General features: G+C 35.7%; 1 protein-coding gene across 1 annotated transcript; it reads left to right on the top strand.

Annotated features, from left to right (window-relative positions):
• Window positions 1-15,861: 15,861 nt before the first annotated feature.
• Window positions 15,862-18,118, top strand: LOC132132643 (protein phosphatase 1 regulatory subunit 3C-B-like). The gene is made up of 3 exons (XM_059545087.1): window positions 15,862-16,017; window positions 16,285-16,351; window positions 16,755-18,118. The coding sequence occupies exons 2-3, from the start codon at window positions 16,338-16,340 to the stop codon at window positions 17,710-17,712; spliced, it is 972 nt and encodes a 323-aa protein (XP_059401070.1). The 5' UTR covers window positions 15,862-16,017; window positions 16,285-16,337; the 3' UTR covers window positions 17,713-18,118.
• The last annotated feature ends 3,287 nt before the right edge of the window (window positions 18,119-21,405 follow it).

Genomic DNA, 21,405 nt, shown 5'->3' with positions numbered 1-21,405 from the left:
TCTTTATGTACTAGCAAACCATTTTCTTTGGAAAACTTACAGGTCCTCTGGCAAGGCCTCTGTTTTGGTCTTTAGCAAGCCTTGTGAAGCTCCTTTAGGAGACTCTTAATTGAGCAACAGCTCTGCTGTAGCAGTTTTCATTTAGATCACTTAGGGCCTGTTTCCTCCCTTGGCCCTTGAGTACCGCACAGCATAGCTCATCTCTCACTGTCTCCTGCCGCCTGACCTGACTGCCAAACTTTTGTAAATAGTAGGAAGCAGATCATATTTTTCTTCATTTGTCACATTCCTGCAGTAATGAGAACACCACTCCCAGAGAAGGGCTGGTCAGGCCTATCTAATGTGAGTAATTCAGTTCTACTGTAGCTACTCTACTGGTTCATATGTTCTGTTTTGTGAAATGGTTCACATCCAAAGAGCCAAGCACATTTGGAGGCCCCAGAAAACATAAAAGGGGCCACAAGATGACTTAAAATAAGTTTTTCTTTTTCTTTTTTAAACAATCTAGCTCAATACAAATGGGAAATGGCTCTTTCAGACCATTTAAATAATTTTCACAGCAGCATAAAGGTCTGTGCAAAAGGTCACTGTGTTTTTGACTGCTGTGAGCCTCAATTCAACACCTGCCCATTCCTACAAAGTGGTAGACATGGTCCCTGTTCACACTGAACCTGCTTATTTTCTCTGTCTTTCTTTTTATTTTTTTATTTATATATTTTTTATTTATATTTGGATAAACCAAACAAATTGTTAAGTGTACGCTAAGACTTTTCTTCTTTTCAATATAAAGTCAATATAAGGCTGGCACTGGGGCAGTACTATATTTATCCCTAAAGGGTGCACATTAGTATCTTAAATGTATGTATTAGTACTTAAATGGTACATCTTAGTATCTAAATGTTGCAATGTAGTACCTTTTGAAAGGGGTACCAACCCAGTGACACCATTTCTACCTTTTTTCTGAGCGTGTAGGTTCTTACAGTAATCTGTATTGGAAACTATACATTGATTTTAGTTTCCAAGCATCATTTTTAAAATGATGTGAGGCTAAATGTCTGGTCCCTTTAAAAAACATCAGGGGAAAAAAAATTGGAACACCTACAGTGTACAAAGTATGTCATTACAGAAGCCTCTTTCAAGTATTGTTGAAAGCCATTTTAAGGGGTTGCGCCCACTCATTGAAAATGAATTGTGTCCTAGACCCGCGGATAACTTGTTCTGAGCAGCTCCTTGTGCTATACTGTACCTCTCCTCTCACTTCTCCAGCTGTCTGTCTGCCCATGAGAAAAGTCTTCTCACCTGCTAGAAGTCAGAAGTGAAGGAGGAATGAATGTTAACGTGAATGTTAATGTGTAGAAGTGTACAGTAGTGGTCAGGTTAAATTGCAGAATAAAAACCAACCAATCGAGTTTATTTGTTGAAATAAAGTTATAAACACTAAATTAAATTAAGATTTTATTTAAATAATCATTTGTTAAATTGGTTTATATATTATTGTGTGTATGTGTGTGTGTGTGTGTGTGTGTGTGTGTGTGTGTGTGTGTGTGTGTGTGTGTGTGTGTGTCTAAAATTATAATTTAAAATTAAGAAAGTCATTTATATTCATTTGGATTTAATTGGATTTGGCAAAAAGAGTGATTTTTGTATACAGTATATCTTTTTTTATTTATTTACTTAAAGACTAGACCAACTAAATGCTGTTTTATTATATTAGAACATAATTTAAATGAGACCTCTGTATTTTTCTTTGAAATGAAGTGATCATTAATTGTAAATTACCGCATGGGAGTAGGGATGTTGGGCATATCTGACCTTGAGAGACTCTTAACCCCATATTGTTCATGCCCATATTACTTATGTGTGAAACGGTTTAAGAAGTCTTGTTTTTTAGCAGACCGTTGCTAATGAGTCACTGAAATGAGATACTGATCTAATGTGCTTAAAGAAACATGACCAGCACAGACGAACAGAACAGAATTCAATGCCAACATGCAGGAAAGACAAAAGCGCTTATACAGAATGACAGAATGATTGAAGCCTTTTTACAGAAAGAATAAAAATCGTAGTCACAACCAATTTCTTCTGTATACTTCTCTGCACTCAGCATTTTCAGTTTCAATATGAGTGCGGGAGACTCACAGCCCCTCCTGAGGTTCACCTGGACCTTTAGTCAGAAACTCTCGGCCGCGGTTTCATTCACAGCCCTTGAACACAACTCTCAGTTAGCACTCAATGGCAGTAACTCAACAGACACGAGGGAAGTGCCTTTAGAAAGAGCTTTCACTCTTTCCTCAGGAATATGGAAAGAACATCTGTTGCTTCTTGACTTTACCTTCACTTACCCTCAAGTTCACTGAGTGTCTCGGCATCCATTGTAAACACCAGACTCACAGCAGAAGCTGCCCTGTGTGCACAAATCCAAGTATCATACATTTACCAAAGTCCGATTAGCACATTTCTCACTTCATCAGCAGCCCATATGTTCTTATGTAAATGAATTTATCTATATTATCAGTCCAATAATGTTATAATGAAAATTTGCAAGTGGAGGTTTATACACAGGAAGCAGCTGGAAAACAACCCCTGAATGGTTCCTATCGGATTTTAAGCTCCCAATAAACACCCCTCTCATTTCTCAAGCCATTAAACGCGTCATCGTATAAAACCAACAGTTTCACTAATATCATTTAAAAATCAAGATGAAATTCTTGCTCCCTATGGTTCTGAGATTCGTTTTGAGATCGTCTCATTACCTGTTCATTTAAACCTGTAAAAAAACAAATTGTTTGAAAGCAAAAAAAGAAAGATATACCTCATAGGATGAAGCAGAGTCTGGAAGATGTCAGGCAATATTGCAAAAAAAACAAAAAAAAATGGTCTTCACTTGAGCGCTATTTGCTGAGGCGACTTACAGTACACATATTACAAGGATCATTCCCTTCAGAGCAGCTTCAGTGATTCATAGATCAACAGTTGCCGCATCTGATCCTGCAGCTCTTCTGTTAGATCATTAACCACTACGCTTTGCTAATTTCTTTGACTTTTCACTTGTTGGCATCCCTGCACTGCTAATATTGCACAAAAGGAGACCAGTCACGGTGATGTAAGATTGCCCTTCAAACAAAAGTGATCAAACAGCTGCCAAAGTTTACATAAAGAGAGAGTGCGCAAAATGAGCTGTGGTTTCCCAGAGTGCTCCGCTAACACGGTAAGGGCAAATTTCAAATGGCATTTCTTTTTGCATGCTTGAAAGCACTGTGCTTTTCAAACTCAAAGAGCAAACAATGGGAGCATTTCACAGAGGGCCCTTCGACAAGGCAGTATGGACATATTTGTTTTAAAGACTAGCTGAAAAGAGCAGTTGTCTTTCCTAAGTTGACATATTTTTAAAACAGTAAGTTGGGGCGGGACTTGTTGAAAGCTGTGTCACTTTTTTTTTTTTAAAAAAACAGTAGATTGATCATAACAGTGAATGTATTTTGCTACTTCTTTTCAGTTATTAGTAATAAAGGCGATATTAGTGGGAGGGGCATCATCACAGAAATCATTTAATTGGACAAAAATGTAAACACGCCCACAAGTGCAGCGTAACTAATCAATATTTTTTATCTGTTTTCAGGAAAAGAGAGACATTTTAAATGGCATAAAAAGTGCACGTCTCATCTTTAGGAAACAATCAGTCTAGATGACACAGCACAGCTGTGACCAAGGGAGACATGGGATTTTGTTTTACCATTTCATCAGGCTCAAATGTACCATGAATGGCTCCAGAAATCTTTAATGCCAAATTAATTAGGTTAAAGAAAACTGCTTTAACCAGCATCTTTTCAGACACTTTCAGTGTGTCAAGTTCATATGGTATGTAACTCACTTGGGAAAATGCCAGGCATCTGTTTGTAATGGCTTATTATTTTAATCCAATATATTATGAAATCTGATTCCAAGCATAAACTGTTCATCTGAGATACTAATCAGGCTTAAATACAACATAAGCTAAGCTGTGTTAAATTGAAAACGGCTAGCTGTAGCTTCCAAGACGGCAATAATGTCACATTCTTCAGGTTCTATCACATAGTGCTTATAATATCACAGCCGTGAACATCTAAATTCAGCTCATGATGTTTCTGTGAAGCACATCTGTGCTGAACCACAAAGATTTGATCCACGGGGAGCTGCAATCAATCAACTCATCCATCAGATATTTTCTCTAAAAATAAACTGTGTAACAGTTTTCCTCTTGTGAGACACTGTTTTGTACGCCCAGTTCTACAAGCCAGAAAAGAAACATAAACAAGCATATTTAAGTGTTGATTAAGATCGTGTAATTTAAAAGCAGTTGAAAGGCTACTGCAGTGCAGATTGAAATGGTGTCTGTACACTTGGGCATTGTCAGTGCTTTGCTGCCATCATGTGGTTCCACAGTGATTTGTTGGTTGTGAATAAATGTTTTCGGTTCATGCAATGAAGGTGTTGATGCCCCTTTGTTTAGATTTCTTTCTCAAAGTATCTGAGCACCGGTAACCTTCAAAACACAGAGACATTAAACTTAATGAAATTATCCCAAATCTGAGGATTTGCATGTGAACTGACACCCACTTAACACTAGCTGTCGCTATGATGCAAATAATAATGGTCTTTTTCTAAAGAGTATGGGTGCCCAATCCTGTTCCTAGAGATCTACCTACCTGCAAACCTGATCCAACACACCTGTCTGTAATTAACAAGCGCTCCTGAAGATCTTAATTAGCTGCTTCAGCTGTATTTGATCAGGGTGAAGCCTGTGTTATACTTTCCGCGTCCGCTAGGGACCGCTATGGTAGATTTTCCTAATTCCTTGAGTTCTCACACTATTGTTTTTCAGTTGTTTTTCTATATAGTTAGCATGACACTTGCTGTATGAGCAAATATCTAATTAGTTTTTCCCCTGAAAAAAGACAATAAAATAAACAAATTGTTAAATCCTGTTCCTCCCCTGCAGAATGTCTTGAGCACATGGTTTTCCATTTGTGCACCAAAATGAAATGTTCTTTCTCGTGTAGCCATGAATCTGGTTTGGTGCAAATGAGGCATGTATAAACAAAAATGCTGTATTACAAATTCTGATTCATTGATTAGTTTGGAAAATTAATCATTTTTGGGCATGGCACACACTGACTAAGTGGGCTGTGTTTATTTCTGAAAATCAATTTTGCAGCAATCAATCTTTTTGGACATTTTGAGGGCACACAACTCATTTTGTTGTGTGGCCTGAACTTTACCTATATTTAATTGAGACATTTTAAATTTACTATAGTTTTTTTTTTCTCCAGTGCACTCAGACCCTGGTAACTGTTATTGTGTTACTAATCAAAAAATGTTTACATAATCTGACCTACACCGCCTTCTTAGACAACCTGTTCTACATAATCATCCACATTCCAAATTCAGGCGTGATAAACCAAGAACTAGTTATTCAGTTATATAAATTAAGCTGCATAACAAGTCTTGTTGTACTGACATAGGCCTACCTTCGAAAAAGTTTACAAAAAGTAGTTTCAGATGAAGATTTTGCAGTGCAGGACATTATGGCACAATAATAATGTGACACTAATATATCTCTTATTTCAGTGGCTGAACAAGAACACAAGGAAAAGCATCAACCTTCCCATGTTCTTTCTCCAGTCTAACTGGGAGACTGAAACCGATCAAAGTGTGCACAAAGGTCCAGCATCTGCACAGATCAATGCTGAGATTAGTAGCGCAGTTGGACAGCAGAGATGGTGACATTTGCTTTGCCTGTGCTGCCTTTCCAATAAATGAGAATTCCCAGATAACAGTCTACCTGTTGAGGAGAATTGATCACCTGAGTTTGCTAAAGCAATCCTTATTGATTTTGTTCAATAAGTGTGCATGCAGTGCTTTTACAGACTAAGATGATAGATTCAGTGAAGTCCTAACAGCCAATTACCACTTCAATTTGATGTGTGTGTGTGTGTGTGTGTGTGTGTGTGTGTGTGTGTGTGTGTGTGTGTGTGTGTGTGTGTGTGTGTGTGTGTGTGCTATATTATTGTTAGAGAGAGCTGCAGGAAGCTTAAGGTACATACTGTATAGATGCCGACCTGTTATTAACTGATTTTCTGTAGTGGTGTGGATTACTTGTGGAATATTGTGATGTTTTTATTAACTGTTTGGACTCTCAATCTGACGCCACCTATTCACTGCAAAGGAAGTACTAGTGAGCAAGTGATGGAATCCTTAACTTTTTCAAATCTTAAAAAAAAAAAAAAAAATTCTACATCTTTGCCTTAGGGTTTTAGCAAATTTTCTTTTTGTGGTGTAGTGTACTATTAATTTAAACCAAACTTGTATTAACCACAATGTATTAAAGTCATGGAGCACAAAATATTAAACCAAGTACAGTGTAAAAAATTGCAAGTGGTTTCAACAAATTATTATTAAATAACAAGTTCCACAGAAATTTTACATTCAGTCAATTTCTGACTTCAAAGTGTTATCTGAATTGATGTTTTTTAGTTGACTCAACCTTTAGTGAACTAGTTTTATAGTCCATTAAACTAAAATGTTTTAATTGGTCAAACATTAAGAAGACTACAGCAATTTATGTCAATTAAAATTTAACCGTTTGCTGTGTGTTTTACATGTTACCTCAACGAAGATTTATTATTTGGGCATCATAAGAAATTGCTGGGGAACTACATAAACATATATTTTTATAGTTTAAAAAAATTATTATTAACTGGTGTTCATAAATCACTAAAAACAAACACTTTACAACACATAATGCACTTTATTTAATAACAACCTCCATTTATAAAAATTTTCATACAAACTAAACATACAGGAAATTAAGAAAAAAATGCACCTACATCTTGAATGGCCTAAGGGTCAGTAAATTAACAGCAACTTTTCATTTGTGGGCAAACTATCCCTATAAAGTTCCAGTTGACAAACATTACATCTGTAAAACAACTGCAAAATTCAGTTTAAACTTTGTTTAATGAACTAAGAAAAAACGAAAAAAGCTAAACAGATGTTAACAAAAAACATTTACAGATATTATTACTATTCACAATTACATCTTTAAAATGGTCATTTTTTCCCAGCTTAAGTTAGTCCATTGGTGATTCAGTGTTGACATCATCCAGTTTACTGTAGCTCTCTTCCAATTATGTTTAGTGCAATAAGCCAAGTGTCCGCAAATAAGCAAGCCAAAGGTGACAGCAGCAAGAACCCAAAACTATTGAGCAACTAGGCACAGTGGAGGGCAGTTCTCTTCTGGCCAGAAAACAGCATGGTGTGGTTTCATTCTAGGCTGCAACACAGGTCAGATTGAGCAGAGGACTTGTCTGGTTCTCGTGGTCTTGTCCCGATGGCCAGTGAGAGAGGATCTGTCTCTAGGGCTCATCTAGCTGACATGGTCTCCACTGACATTCAGGGCTGTCGAGGTCATATCTAGGTGCTGATCCACCATCAGGTCTGTACAGACTGGATCTGGATGGCTACATTCATCTCAGATTAAGAATGAAGCAGACTAATATTAGTGTAAGATGCCACTGATCCATATGGCAACATAATGTCAGTTGGAAATTTAAATTAAGCTGCATTCCAAAAGGGTTACAAAATGTCATTCCTCTGTGTGTAAAATGTGAAGGCTAATAAGATCATCTGGACAGAAATCATAAGGTGTGACTGAAACTTGTTGGATGAGACTTTGGAGCTCTTGGTTGCACAACCATATGCTTCACCTTCTTGTGATGCTATAAAACAAGAATGTACACATCCCTACTTAAGTTGCTGCTTTTGTTTTGTTGTGAAGGCTTGTCTCAAGACAAGTAATGTCAAACTGCTTTCAGATATTTTTATTAATTTAAAATCATGCAGTTGTGCATTTTAGTTGTGCAAACTATTTCTCCAACAGTTGTCAGTTTTGGATCTTAGATGTTCCTTATTTTTACAGGACCAGTTTCACATAAGATACCCCTTTGAAACCTTTACTACTAAAATAATTATTAATCTGTGTCAGGAAGAAAAGAAAATCGTAGGAATGAAGCATGAATTATTTGTCGAATTTTGTTTTTATATGTGACAGTGCATCTTGTTTCTGTCCTCTATTAATGCCACTCTTTTTGAATAAAAAGGTTTTGAATAAAATTCGGCAAGGATGCAATTGATCAGAAGTGACAGTAAAGTAAAGTTTAAATTTCATCTTCATCGACAATCCTGAGAAAAACAGTTTCCACAAAAATCTGTTCTTCAAAAAAAAAAAAAAAACTTTTCAGTTTTAATACTAAAAATTTATGCATGAATGCTTTTTGTAGAGGATATAGTTATGTTACAAAGGCAATTTCTCTTTTTAAACATAATATGGAAGTCTCTTTCTATGGAAGTGTTATTTTTTGTACTATATTTCAAAAGACAAATAATATTGTCTCTTCATTTTAACTGGATTGTAATTCAGTCATGTCTGACAACTTGACAAATGTTTTCTGAATTTAGGATATACAGTACATCTCACCCCTAAACCATCTCGATTGGGTTCAGGTCCGGTGACTGTGGAGGTCAGGTCATCTGGCGCAGCACCCCGTCACTCTCCTTCTTGGTCAAATAGCCCTTGATGCCTTCAGTGTGAATCTACAATTTTCATAGTCATGAAAATAAAGAAAACTCTTTGAATGAGAAGGTGTGTCCAAACTTTTGGTCTGTACTGTATATATATGAAGGTATTTTGGAGATCACAGATTTTTTTGAAAACTGATTAGATGATGGTTTAATACTTTATGAACTTTATGAAACTTTAAATGAAACTTTAAATTAATAAAACTTTATGAAACTATAATGAATGTTATGCATAGTTGATCTATTGAACCATTTACACAGATTTTCAACTATGTGATCTAAAAGAATTTGTTGTCTTGTGCCTTTCTCTGGTGGAAAACATAACTATAATGGCCTTCATCTCTCATTTCCATTGTTATAAATGACTGACATATTATAAATTGCTGCTAGCACCCAGAGCATCAGAAAGGTTTGCATGTTGGAGAAGGCAGAAATATGTAGGCTATTTGGACATATTAAAATATAGGTAACATTTAATGATATTTAAGTGTTTTGGAGATTAAATATTCTTTAAAAACTGATAAAGTCATTATTCTGAACCATTTACACTTATTTCAATTTATAAGCATTCAAGTGTCATTCAAATGGATATTAACAGTTGACCCCTTAGAAATTGCTGAAATGCTCAAAAAATTATTTGATACCTTCTAGTAGTATTGTCTATGTGAACCACAAGCATTAATTAATAAATTTAAATGTAAAGTCAAGGAAGACAAAAATATACCAAAGGATATGAAGCACAGTTTTGTTTTTTTATTTTTACCTCTGTAAAAAATATTTATGTGTTATTCAGACTGATGGAAACTGATAGAAAAATATATTTCTTATCCTGTGGTTCCCTCTAGTGGACAACATTAGTACAACGTGTTGTAGCCCGTTGGCCATTTTGAGTTGGCAAAACTTATTTTTCGATTTCCTCTTAAACCACTTGACTGATTCATCTCTTTTGCATGTATCATCTATAGACACTAATAAAGAAGTTAGCAAAATTATTTTAATTAGTAAAAACTGTTATGCACACTGAAGTTACTGTTCAAAGGTGCAAAAAAACGTTTAGAAAATTTTAAGTAAATAAATATTCTAAATGTGTATATAGCAGTGAAATAATTATTTCGCTTAATTTAAAACAATGACTGCTCTTGACTTTTCAGATACAAGATAGGCATGCAGTTTTACACAGTTCATGATTGCATAGCATTACATAATTTGGATTAGCACAAACTAAACAATTACTAAACATTAGATAGATCTCATTTTGATTAGATAATGAAATTCTGCTGTATGAGCTACTTTTGAGGTCACTGAGGTCACATTGAGATAAGCAGTTATTTGTGTTTTATAACATCAGTGTTGCCCTTTAAGAAAAACAGCAAGCCACTTGAGGTCCAAAGTAATGTGCTATCATTATCTAAGGAATGCTAAATTAATGCTATACTGTAGATCACAAGCTATATAAGACCTGTTAAATATCTCGAGTTTGGAATGAGATCATTTCAGTTTATACAATACATAGGCCTAGTTGAGGATGATTTGTGTCATGAAGTTACCTGCACAAGTAATATCCTAAAGTAGACACTAAATCTCCAAAAGCTCTAGAAAAAACCTCACCCATATAGACTATGAATGTAGTCTGATAGTCTAAACATTAATTACATTGACATTTTTCAGACGTCATTGCTAACAATTATATAATAATTGCTTTTTAATTTACATTTCATTGTACATTACAATTTACATTTCAAACATAAATTACCAGATACAATCAAACAACTGGCCCAGCTTGACTAAAATGTTATCACAGCCAGCATGTGAATTGTTATTGCAGAAGTGATTGACAAAAGCTCCACAGAAACATGATTAATGTAGGTGTTACTTCATATTTGTTAATATTATTACGGCATACATGAACTAAGTGAAATCATCTTGTGACATTTTATCAGTGAAATGGGAAAGGAAATCTGACACATTTCTTCAGTTGAATTGGGTGTGCTTGATAGTGAATGCAGAGAGACTGTATAAAACGTCCAGTGTTAAGGGTCCCAGACAACATCATATAGTGTTGGGCCAGATCCGGCCCACATCTGGCCCGCATCTATTCCACACAGGCCAGATGTGGGCCGGATCTGGGACAACACCATGATGCTGTCTGGGGTAGTACAGAACCCTAGTTGTAAAATCACTTTTTGTAGAACCCTCTTCTGATCTACGACTGTTTTCACAGAAGGCTTTTTGAATCAACATATTGTCCTTGCCACTGTCACAGGGGGGATGAATAAACTTATAAACCTGTTTGGAAAGAATATATTTATTGTGAAAATTGCTATAATTTGTATTTTTTTTAGGTTTCCACACTTCCATTTAAAAGTGTGGAGTCGGTCAGATTTTCTTATGTTGACCAACCAAGGCAGCATTTATTTGATTAAGAAACCCACAAATACTATTACAATTTAGATGTGATTACATTTTCTTTCTCTCTTTGAGGTCAAAGCTGTTTTCAGCTTCAGTTTTCAGTGTCACATGATTCTTCAGAAATCATTATTATGCTGATTTCATGCTCACGAAGCATTTATTATTAGGGGTCCAAGAAGTTGAACCCTACGGAAGTTCTAAGCGGCTATGTATTATAATTTTTTTCCTTTTTGTTTTCTCGTTATAACGACTTAATATTCTCGTTATCTCAACATAACGAAAGTCGTTTTCTCATTATAACGACTTAATTTTCTCTAAGAAGTTACAAAACTGCGCCAGCAGGTGGCACTATAGACCTGAATATAACTGATGGGGTGTTGTACACTATCCACTTTACTGTACGCGGAGCGGAGTCTTGTTCAAATAGCCCTTGATGCCTTCAGTGTGACTCTAAAATTTTCATAGTCATGAAAATAAAGAAAACTCTTTGAATGAGAAGGTGTGTCCAAACTTTTGGTCTGTGCTGTATAAATATGAAGGTATTTTGGAGATCACAGATTTTTTTGAAAACTGATTAGAGGATGGTTTAATACTTTATTAAACTTTATGAAACTATAATGAATGTTATGCATAGTTGATCTATTGAACCATTTACACAGATTTTCAACTATGTGATCTAAAAGAATTTGTTGTCTTGTGCCTTTCTCTGGTGGAAAACATAACTATAATGGCCTTCATCTCTCATTTCCATTGTTATAAATGACATATGACATATTATAAATTATTATAAATATTATAAATAAACACCCAGAGCATCAGAAAGGTTTGCATGTTGGAGAAGGCAGAAATATGTAGGCTACTGCAATTAAAAGATGTCATGTCATGCAACTTGACAACTGTTTTTTAATATAATTTGGACATATTAAAATATAGGTAACATTTAATGATATTTAAGTGTTTTGGAGATTAAATATTCTTTACAAACTGATAAAGTCATTATTCTGAACCATTTACACTTATTTCAATTTATAAGCATTCATGTGTCATTCACATGGATATTAACAGTTGACCCCTTAGAAATTGCTGAAATGCTCAAAAAATCTGCATACAATGTCAGTTATTTGATACCTTCTAGTAGTATTGTCTATGTGAACCACGAGCATTAATTAATAAATTTAAATGTAAAGTCAAGGAAGACAAAAATATACCAAAGGATATGAAGCACAGTTTTGTTTTTTGATTTTTACCACTGTAAAAAATATTTATGTGTTATTCAGACTGATGGAAACTGATAGAAAATATATTTCTTATCCTGTGGTTCCCTCTAGTGGACAACATTAGTACAACGTGTTGTAGCCCGTTGGCCATTTTGAGTTGAAAAAAAATTATTTTTCGATTTCCTCTTAAACCACTTGACTGATTCATCTCTTTTGCATGTATCATCTATAGACACTAATAAAGAAGTAAGCAAAATTATTTTAATTAGTAAAAACTGTTATGCACACTGAAGTTGCTGTTCAAAGGTGCAAAAAACGTATAGAAAATTTTAAGTAAATAAATATTCTAAATGTGTATATAGCAGTGAAATAATTATTTCGCTTAATTTAAAACAATGACTGCTCTTGACTTTTCAGATACAAGATAGGCATGCAGTTTTACACAGTTCATGATTGCATAGCATTACATAATTTGGATTAGCACAAACTAAACAATTACTAAACATTAGATAGATCTCATTTTGATTAGATAATGAAATTCTGCTGTATGAGCTACTTTTGAGGTCACTGAGGTCACATTGAGATAAGCAGTTATTTGTGTTTTATAACATCAGTGTTGCCCTTTAAGAAAAACAGCAAGCCACTTGAGGTCCAAAGTAATGTGCTATCATTATCTAAGGAATGCTAAATTAATGCTATACTGTAGATCACAAGCTATATAAGACCTGTTAAATATCTGGAGTTTGGAATGAGATCATTTCAGTTTATACAATACATAGGCCTAGTTGAGGATGATTTGTGTCATGAAGTTACCTGCACAAGTAATATCCTAAAGTAGACACTAAATCTCCAAAAGCTCTAGAAAAAACCTCACCCATATAGACTATGAATGTAGTCTGATAGTCTAAACATTAATTACATTGACATTTTTCAGACGTCATTGCTAACAATTACATAATAATTGCTTTTTAATTTACATTTCATTGTACATTACAATTTACATTTCAAACATAAATTACCAGATACAATCAAACAACTGGCCCAGCTTGACTAAAATGTTATCACAGCCAGCATGTGAATTGTTATTGCAGAAGTGATTGACAAAAGCTCCACAGAAACATGATTAATGTAGGTGTTACTTCATATTTGTTAATATTATTACGGCATACATGAACTAAGTGAAATCATCTTGTGACATTTTATCAGTGAAATGGGAAAGGAAATCTGACACATTTCTTCAGTTGAATTGGGTGTGCTTGATAGTGAATGCAGAGAGACTGTATAAAACGTCCAGTGTTAAGGGTCCCAGACAACATCATATAGTGTTGGGCCAGATCCGGCCCACATCTGGCCCGCATCTATTCCACACAGGCCAGATGTGGGCCGGATCTGGGACAACACTATGATGCTGTCTGGGGTAGTACAGAACCCTAGTTGTAAAATCACTTTTTGTAGAACCCTCTTCTGATCTACAATTTTGAATCAACATATTGTCCTTGCCACTGTCACAGGGGGGATGAATAAACTTATAAAACTGTTCGGAAAGAATATATTTATTGTGAAAATTGCTTAGGTTTCCACTTTAGGTTTCCACACTTCCATTTAAAATCTGGAGTCGGTCAGATTTTCTTATGTTGACCAACCAAGGCAGCATTTATTTGATTAAGAAACCCACAAATACTATTACAATTTAGATGTGATTACATTTTCTTTCTCTCTTTGAGGTCAAAGCTGTTTTCAGCTTCAGTTTTCAGTGTCACATGATTCTTCAGAAATCATTATTATGCTGATTTCATGCTCATGAAGCATTTATTATTAGGGGTCCAAGAAGTTGAACCCTACGGAAGTTCTAAGCGGCTATGTATTATAATTTTTTTCCTTTTTGTTTTCTCGTTATAACGACTTAGTTTTCTCGTTATCTCGACATAACGAAAGTCGTTTTCTCGTTATAACGACTTAATTTTCTCGTTATCTCGACATAACGAAAGTCGATTTTCTCGTTATAACGACTTAATTTTCTCTAAGAAGTTACAAAACTGTGCCAGCAGGTGGCACTATAGACCTGAATATAACTGATGGGGTGTTGTACACCGGAGCGTGTTGTATACGCAGAGCGGAGTCTTGTTCATTACTGACATTTAATTAATTCATGAATGTTAAATGCTTGAATCAGTATGATTATTTTGTGTATTAAGTTCTTGCTAGATGCATGAGTTTCACCAACGCGTTCTGGGTCATAAAATAACTGCTTATCAAAACCAAGGTTGACGTCACAGTATTCTGTTTGCACCAATATCTTTAATTGTGCTTTTTTTAGGCACATGATAAGGTAGTTAATAAGCGGAGATGTTCTGTTTATTAACCATATTGATGAGAAATGTGATGTATATGTAAAATGCATAGGCTAATTTAATTCAGTTTTGTTCTATAATGTTGTAATCATTTTTTGTCTACACACACATACACTACCGGTACACATGAATGCTCTTTTCAAACAGAAGCTTGTAACGCACATGATATCTGCCACAGCATAAAATGACTACAAAAAAAAATTAAAATTTATATATAATTTTATTTCAAATAAAGGGAAAATTAAAAGTGAGTTTTAATCCAAGCAGCTCTAAAAGATCTTAGACTAGTTCTGCATCCTTCTGAAGTGTTCGCTGTGTTGCCATTTAAACATGTTAATTACAAAAATAAAACGTTTGGTGTAACGTTACTGTCTCTGGAAAAAATCAACAGTGATTGATCAGCTTTTATTTATGTACAGTATTGTAGACGTTATTACCTAGGCGAAGCAAAATTTGCTGAGATATAGGCTACAGTAAGAGCGCCTGGATGGTTGTCCATCAGATGCCTGTCAAAGTTTTGTTTGTTTCTATAGCAACAGTAAAACGAGAAAACGACTTTCGTTATGTCGAGATAACGAGAAAATTAAGTCGTTATAACAAAAAAACCAAGAAGGAAAAAAATTATAATGCATGGCCGCTTAGAACTTCTGCAGGAATCCAGAACCCTATTTGTACTGATTTTCTTCGAATTATTATTCTGTCCTAAAAGTGTGTGAACAGCCAAAACCATAAAGCCTTGAAATACCAAATTTGGTGGTGCTATAATGACTTTTACGTTTTTCCTTAAAAGTCAAGCTAAACAAAATGTATATCTAGGATTTTTTTTTCTTTTTTTCTTTTTGTGCCATGCATAAAATTATTAAAACAATTCTTACATGTTCAAACTCCTTCTAGACCATTTGTCCAATTAACACTAGATTTTGTATTATCATCTAGAGACCATGATGACAAAAAGTTATGAAAAGAATTTGGATTCATCAAATGATTTAGAAAATAGCCTATAGTTCAATAAGTGCATGGAGAGTCATGGCTATCTGTTTTGTTTTATTTCTTATTCCCTGTTACACACTAAATGAAAAACGATCAGTCAGAACTAACGAATGAATTCATGTGATCGAGAAATATGCAGTACTTTCGTTGAGACTAACAATGGGCTGATCAATCAATAAAAGGACAGCTGTCCCTCGACAGTTGTGACGTCTGAAATAAGCCACGCCCCCTTGAGAGCGCTTTAAAGCCTCTAAGAATCAGCGCTGCACTATAACAACAACAGCACCCGCTTGAGAGAAGGTCAGCCGATGGCAAACAGTGATGTTTACTTCTCATAACTACTTCTGTTGTGCGTTATTTCTTTGACACTGACTGCTATTCTGCATTTAAAGTTCAAGGAAAATCTATTTCAGCGCATCTTTTTATTGACAGAGGTGAGTGAAGGACTTTTAATAATTCTGCATGTTTTAACATGATTTTTTTATGTACAGCACTTTTGTCTAAAAAAGTTGTTTTAAATGTGCTTTATAAATAAATGCAACATTGAATATTAACAATATTACTGCTAAACATCTGTCATTTGCAAACAGTTTGCTGACCTAACGCTTCTAGTGAATAGTTTTCAGTAAATATATTATCACAGATCTTAAGAATTTCTCTGACGCCATTTACTTAAACCCTTTTTTTCCCTTCATTTGTAGATATTTCTCCATCAACCATTATCTTCAGCTGACGTTCATCTCTCTAATCACAAATGAGCTGCACAAAGTAAGTTGAATAGCTTTCTGCACAAAATAATGCATGTGATATTACAGAAAGCTAACTTGCTGCTTTTAATGAAGTCACAGTGCGAGTTAAAATGTATTTTGGGATATTTGATTACAAAAAACTGTCACATTGCTCCACATTGTTTGAGACCACTAGTGAAAAATGATTTATTTTACATTGTATCATTGAAATTTTAAGGTTACTTTATTATTATTATTATAAATGCTATATTATTGCTTTTAGTGAAATTCAGAAATTAAATGGCATCCACTTGAAAAAAATGTTTTTCAAGATTATAAATTAGATTTTGAGTATATTTTTGGTGTGATCTGTCTTTTGGAGCCAAGCATGTCTCTATACTTTCCAAATCGTCTAATATAGCTTTTCCTCTGTGTTTTCACAGAACATTGGGATTCAGCAGTTACTCTTTACCTGATCGGGTGATGCCGGCGGATCTGGCCATGTATGCGCTGATTAGCATGCCTGCTATCAGGTGCTCCCCACCCATTGGGTCTTCACCAGAGCTTCAACGAGCCAGGCTTTCACCCCCTTCACCTACATCTTCACTATCTTCATCCAGCTCTGCCAGCTCCCTGTCCTCGTACTCTCCTAGCACTGGAATGCTACGCAAGAGGAAGCGAGTTGTGTTCGCTGATGCCAAAGGTCTCGCGCTCGCCTCCGTGCGCATCTTCACTGCTGACCCTTCGGAGTTGGAAACAGAAGATGCCCCGCAGCCCGAGGAGCATGTAAAGCCTAGAGCGCCCATGCAGAGCATGAGACTGCGACTTAAGTTTGGTTTTCCACAGCCTGTTCTAGACCGTCTAAGAATTAAGGAAACATTGGTGCAGTTGGAGAGCTGTAGCCTGAGCGAAAGGGTGTTGAGCGGGACTGTACGTGTCTGCAACGTTAAATTAGACAAGACTGTCTTCATCCGCATAACTTTTGACTCATGGCGAAGCCATAAAGACATTGCATGCACTTACGTGAGGGAACCAAATGCAACTTTAGAGACTGACTTGTTTTCTTTTAATGTGTCGCTACCGTCCGATCTGGACCCGAAGGAGCGCCTGGAGTTCGTAGTGGTGTTCCGACCCGGCAATAGCAAACTGCATTTCGTGGACAACAACAAAGGTAAAAACTACCACATTCTTGTGGAAAATGCGGTACCGGAACCTCAGCTGGTGACGACAAGCAGGAGAACCATCATTACACCAAGTCCTCAACATACTTTTGTTTGGCCTGGGGTCAAAGGTCATGAAATGCATAGAATGAGACACCTGGCATGCGAAGTCCCAGCCCACAAGGACCGTCTGATAAACAGGACCTGGGGAAGAATGCCAAATGTTACTCCGTTGTGCTAAGATGGGACTGAGACACTGGCGCGGTCCACATTTCTACTTGATTAAGTGCGAATTCAAAGAAGTACAGAAATGCACCCCCGTGAGGGGCATTATACTTGAATGGACACAGTGCTTGCTGGTTTGCACAAGCTGCTGAAGCAGTAAAATGTGAATTTTTACTATTATTGTACATCTAAATATATTTGAATTGGATTTAATTTGCACATTATACATTGCTTATACAGTTAAAATGTTTTATGGGAAACTGGCTTGCTTTCCCGATCATCTGCATTTGCTGTGCCTGAAAAGGTAAACTGATATGTAAAAGTGGTGTAAATGAACCCTCTGTATGTATGTATGTATGTATGTATGTATGATAATGTATTTATTTTGAGCTCTTTTATTAAAAGAACGTGCTTTCCATGAACGTTTTGTCTTCCTGTCAAGTGCTATTGAGCAACATTGTAGCAATAACAAGCAGTGGGTACAAGGTAGTACGTGCCTGAGGCTTTTTCATGCCTGAACTGGTCTCATAACTTAATGTATTATATCAAGACACTCTTCAAGTCTGTTATCTAACTGAAGCCACACCTAGCAACCAACAAAACAATTAGTGTGAAAGAATGTTCCAGATGTTCTCATAGAAAAGAACATTTCTTGCCTACAGTTCTAAAGCTTATGAGAATGTCAGCAACACACATTCCACCACAACATTTACACTTGACTTTATTTCCCTAATATGACAGCTAAACAATCTAAATTTTGTAATAATGCATTATTAAAACTAGTATATGTGAAAAATCATTACAATTTACAATAACAGTTTTCTATAAACGTACTTTATTGTATATTAGAAGCCATTAAGATGCGTAAAGATTGTAACACTGATTCAGACAGAGTGGCTTGTGGGTCTTTTGACAAATTGAATGCGGTTTAATAAAACACATTGCTGGAACAACATCTGTGTTGTATCAACAATTCTGACCACATGTGAATATTAAGTGATATGATGTTAATAAAAACATAAACATAAAAACACATAATAAAGTGGTGAAATGGAAGGCCGTATGTCCCTTCAATCCAGTATTACCCACCTAAACAAAAAATTGCATATTACTAATATACAACCCAACAATAATGTGATAAACATTAATAAAACACTAAACAATTAAAATAACAAAGCACCAAAATGTGAAAAACCCATAAATCAATTTAATTGCAAAAATAATTATACAAATGCATTAGAAATACTTAATTTAATGACATACTTTTTACTTACAAAACAAAAAACATATTTTACTGTAAAAGTACACATTCGTACTGTATTGTTTTGAATAATATATTACAGTTTTTACAAAACACAGCCTGCTCATGAGGCATCTTCTTCTTGCTCTACAGTGGATCCATAGACTGTATAAAAAACATTGCATCATGACATCCATGACATCACACATTGGTTTCCGAAGAGCGTTTTTGAAGCCAGATGTGGGTGGAAGCCATTGGCATCTTGGCAGCACGTCACCGAGCGTCATTATCGGTCCCGGATAACCGAAAATGGGCAAAAAGGCGGGAGCTTGTTGCTGAAACCACGCCCATCCAGGTCGACGGTGGTGACAGCAACGTCAATCCACCTGTCACTCAAGTGGCTGAGCCCTTAATTATGCAGAACCTTAAGGCTTAATATAATTTAAACGGATGAGTTATAAAAAAGTTTACCCCCCTTACAGTTGTCACTAAGGGCAAAATTTGCTATATAGACCAAAATAATTTGGGCAGTTTAACATGGGATTGACTCCCTTTTTATACAATCTCAATTAGGAGTGACAATGGTCCACTTGAGAGACAGATGCTGGTATTGCACTTATAAGTCGGAGGCGATCATACAGTTCAGTCAAAAAAAAAAAAAAAAAAAAAAAAACTTGTAATGTAAATACTGTTCATTTTTATGCACAGACCAATTGTTTTGTGTCTTTACACATCAATGTATCGTCATCAACTGCAGGGTTTAATTTGTGTATGTTTGTTTTTGTTTTTTTTATGTTTTAGCTGTGATTCCCATCCACTTGCATTACATGACTAACAGACTGCAACATTTTTTTTAAATCTCTGTTCAACTGAATAGACAAAGTCACCTACATCCTGGATGCCCTGTAGGTAAGCAGATAAACATCAAATTTACATTTTTGGGTGAACTATCCCTTTAAACTCTCAGTCATGCACATCTCCTTGCCATGAGTCACTTCTCTAAGGTTAGCATGAGCCTACATGTGGTCCTCTTAAGCAATGGATGCCCTGAGAATCAGTGTTGGGGAAAGATACTTTTAAAAGTTATAGGGTGGTGTAAGCGCAGTGGATAAGACGCATGCCTGTGGTGTGGGAGACCCGGGTTCGAATCCACTGTGAAACGCCAGTGTGTCCCTGAGCAAGACACTTAACCCCTAGTTGCTCCAGAGGCATGCGACCTCTGACATATATAGCAATTGTAAGTCGCTTTGGATAAAAGCGTCAGCTAAATGAATAAATGTAAAAGTAATGCATTACAATATTGTGTTTCTCCCTAAAAAAGTAACTGATTACGTTACTTAAGGAAAGTAATGCGTAACATTACTTTTGCATTACTTTCATGTTACTTTTTTAATATGAGCAGGGCTTGATTGTTTTTAATATAAGAAGTTCTATTTATACTGTAGCAAATATAAAAGTCCTTTCACACCAAAAAGTGTAATGAATAAACCTCAGGCTGAAGAAAAAGTCAATTGACGTCTGTAGAGTAGAATGCAGGAGAGGAAGGTTCAACACTCTTTAGCAATAAAATAACAATGAAGCACAATTCAAAAGTAATCTTTGCTTATTATTATGGTTGAACTGGATCATCAAAGGTCAGCAGCAAAGGCATTGGTTAATAAAATGGGATTAGATACATTTGTGTTATTTTACATTTTTAATTATTGCAGGTTTGTGTCATATTCTGAGTTTGCATTTCACTGTTTTATAAAATTTTCAGTTTGAGTTTGCGAGTGGGATGAATTAATGCACATTCAGATTTATTCTAGAACTAAAGTAACATCATGTTCACACAGCGCACACAACGCCTCTGTACTTCTGATTTCTCCCAATATGGGGACAGGAAACTTGTCAGTCAATAAATGTCAAAACAACGTAACTGGCACTAATTTTTTGAAAAAGTAACTCAGATATTTTCCTGTAAATTAAAAAGTAATGCATTACTTTACTAGTTACTTGATAAAAGTAATCTGATTATGTAACTCGCATTAATTGTAATGCGTTACCCCCAACACTGCTGAGAATACCTCTGCCATGAGTCTTCCCTCATTCACATGCCTTCCTCTCCTACATGTTCTGTGCTTAGGCAATGCTGAGAATCTAAATACCACAGGCACTGGAATTAGTTTCATGCACTGACCGACACGAGTGTAAGGAGGTGAACACCCCTCTCTGTTCTCCACCTGCTCCAGCCTTGATTTCGTGAGACTGTTTTTTTTTTTTTTTTGTCCAGCCCAGAGGAGTGAGATGAACACACTGGAACGCTGTAGGCGTTGCACATAAACCCAACCTGTACCTTTAGCTCAAAGTGTCTCTTATGAAAACCGGTTCACATTTTTAATGATGTAAGAAGCAAACTTGTTCTATCTGTGAATAACCTCATTTCACCCCTGAACACAAGTAGTAGACTCTTATACTGACAGCATAGAT

Source organism: Carassius carassius, chromosome 49 (genome assembly GCF_963082965.1).
Source record: "Carassius carassius chromosome 49, fCarCar2.1, whole genome shotgun sequence".
Classification (NCBI taxonomy): Eukaryota; Metazoa; Chordata; class Actinopteri; order Cypriniformes; family Cyprinidae; genus Carassius; species Carassius carassius.
Note: the sequence above shows the minus strand (reverse complement) of the source record. Positions and strands in the feature narration are given on the sequence as shown.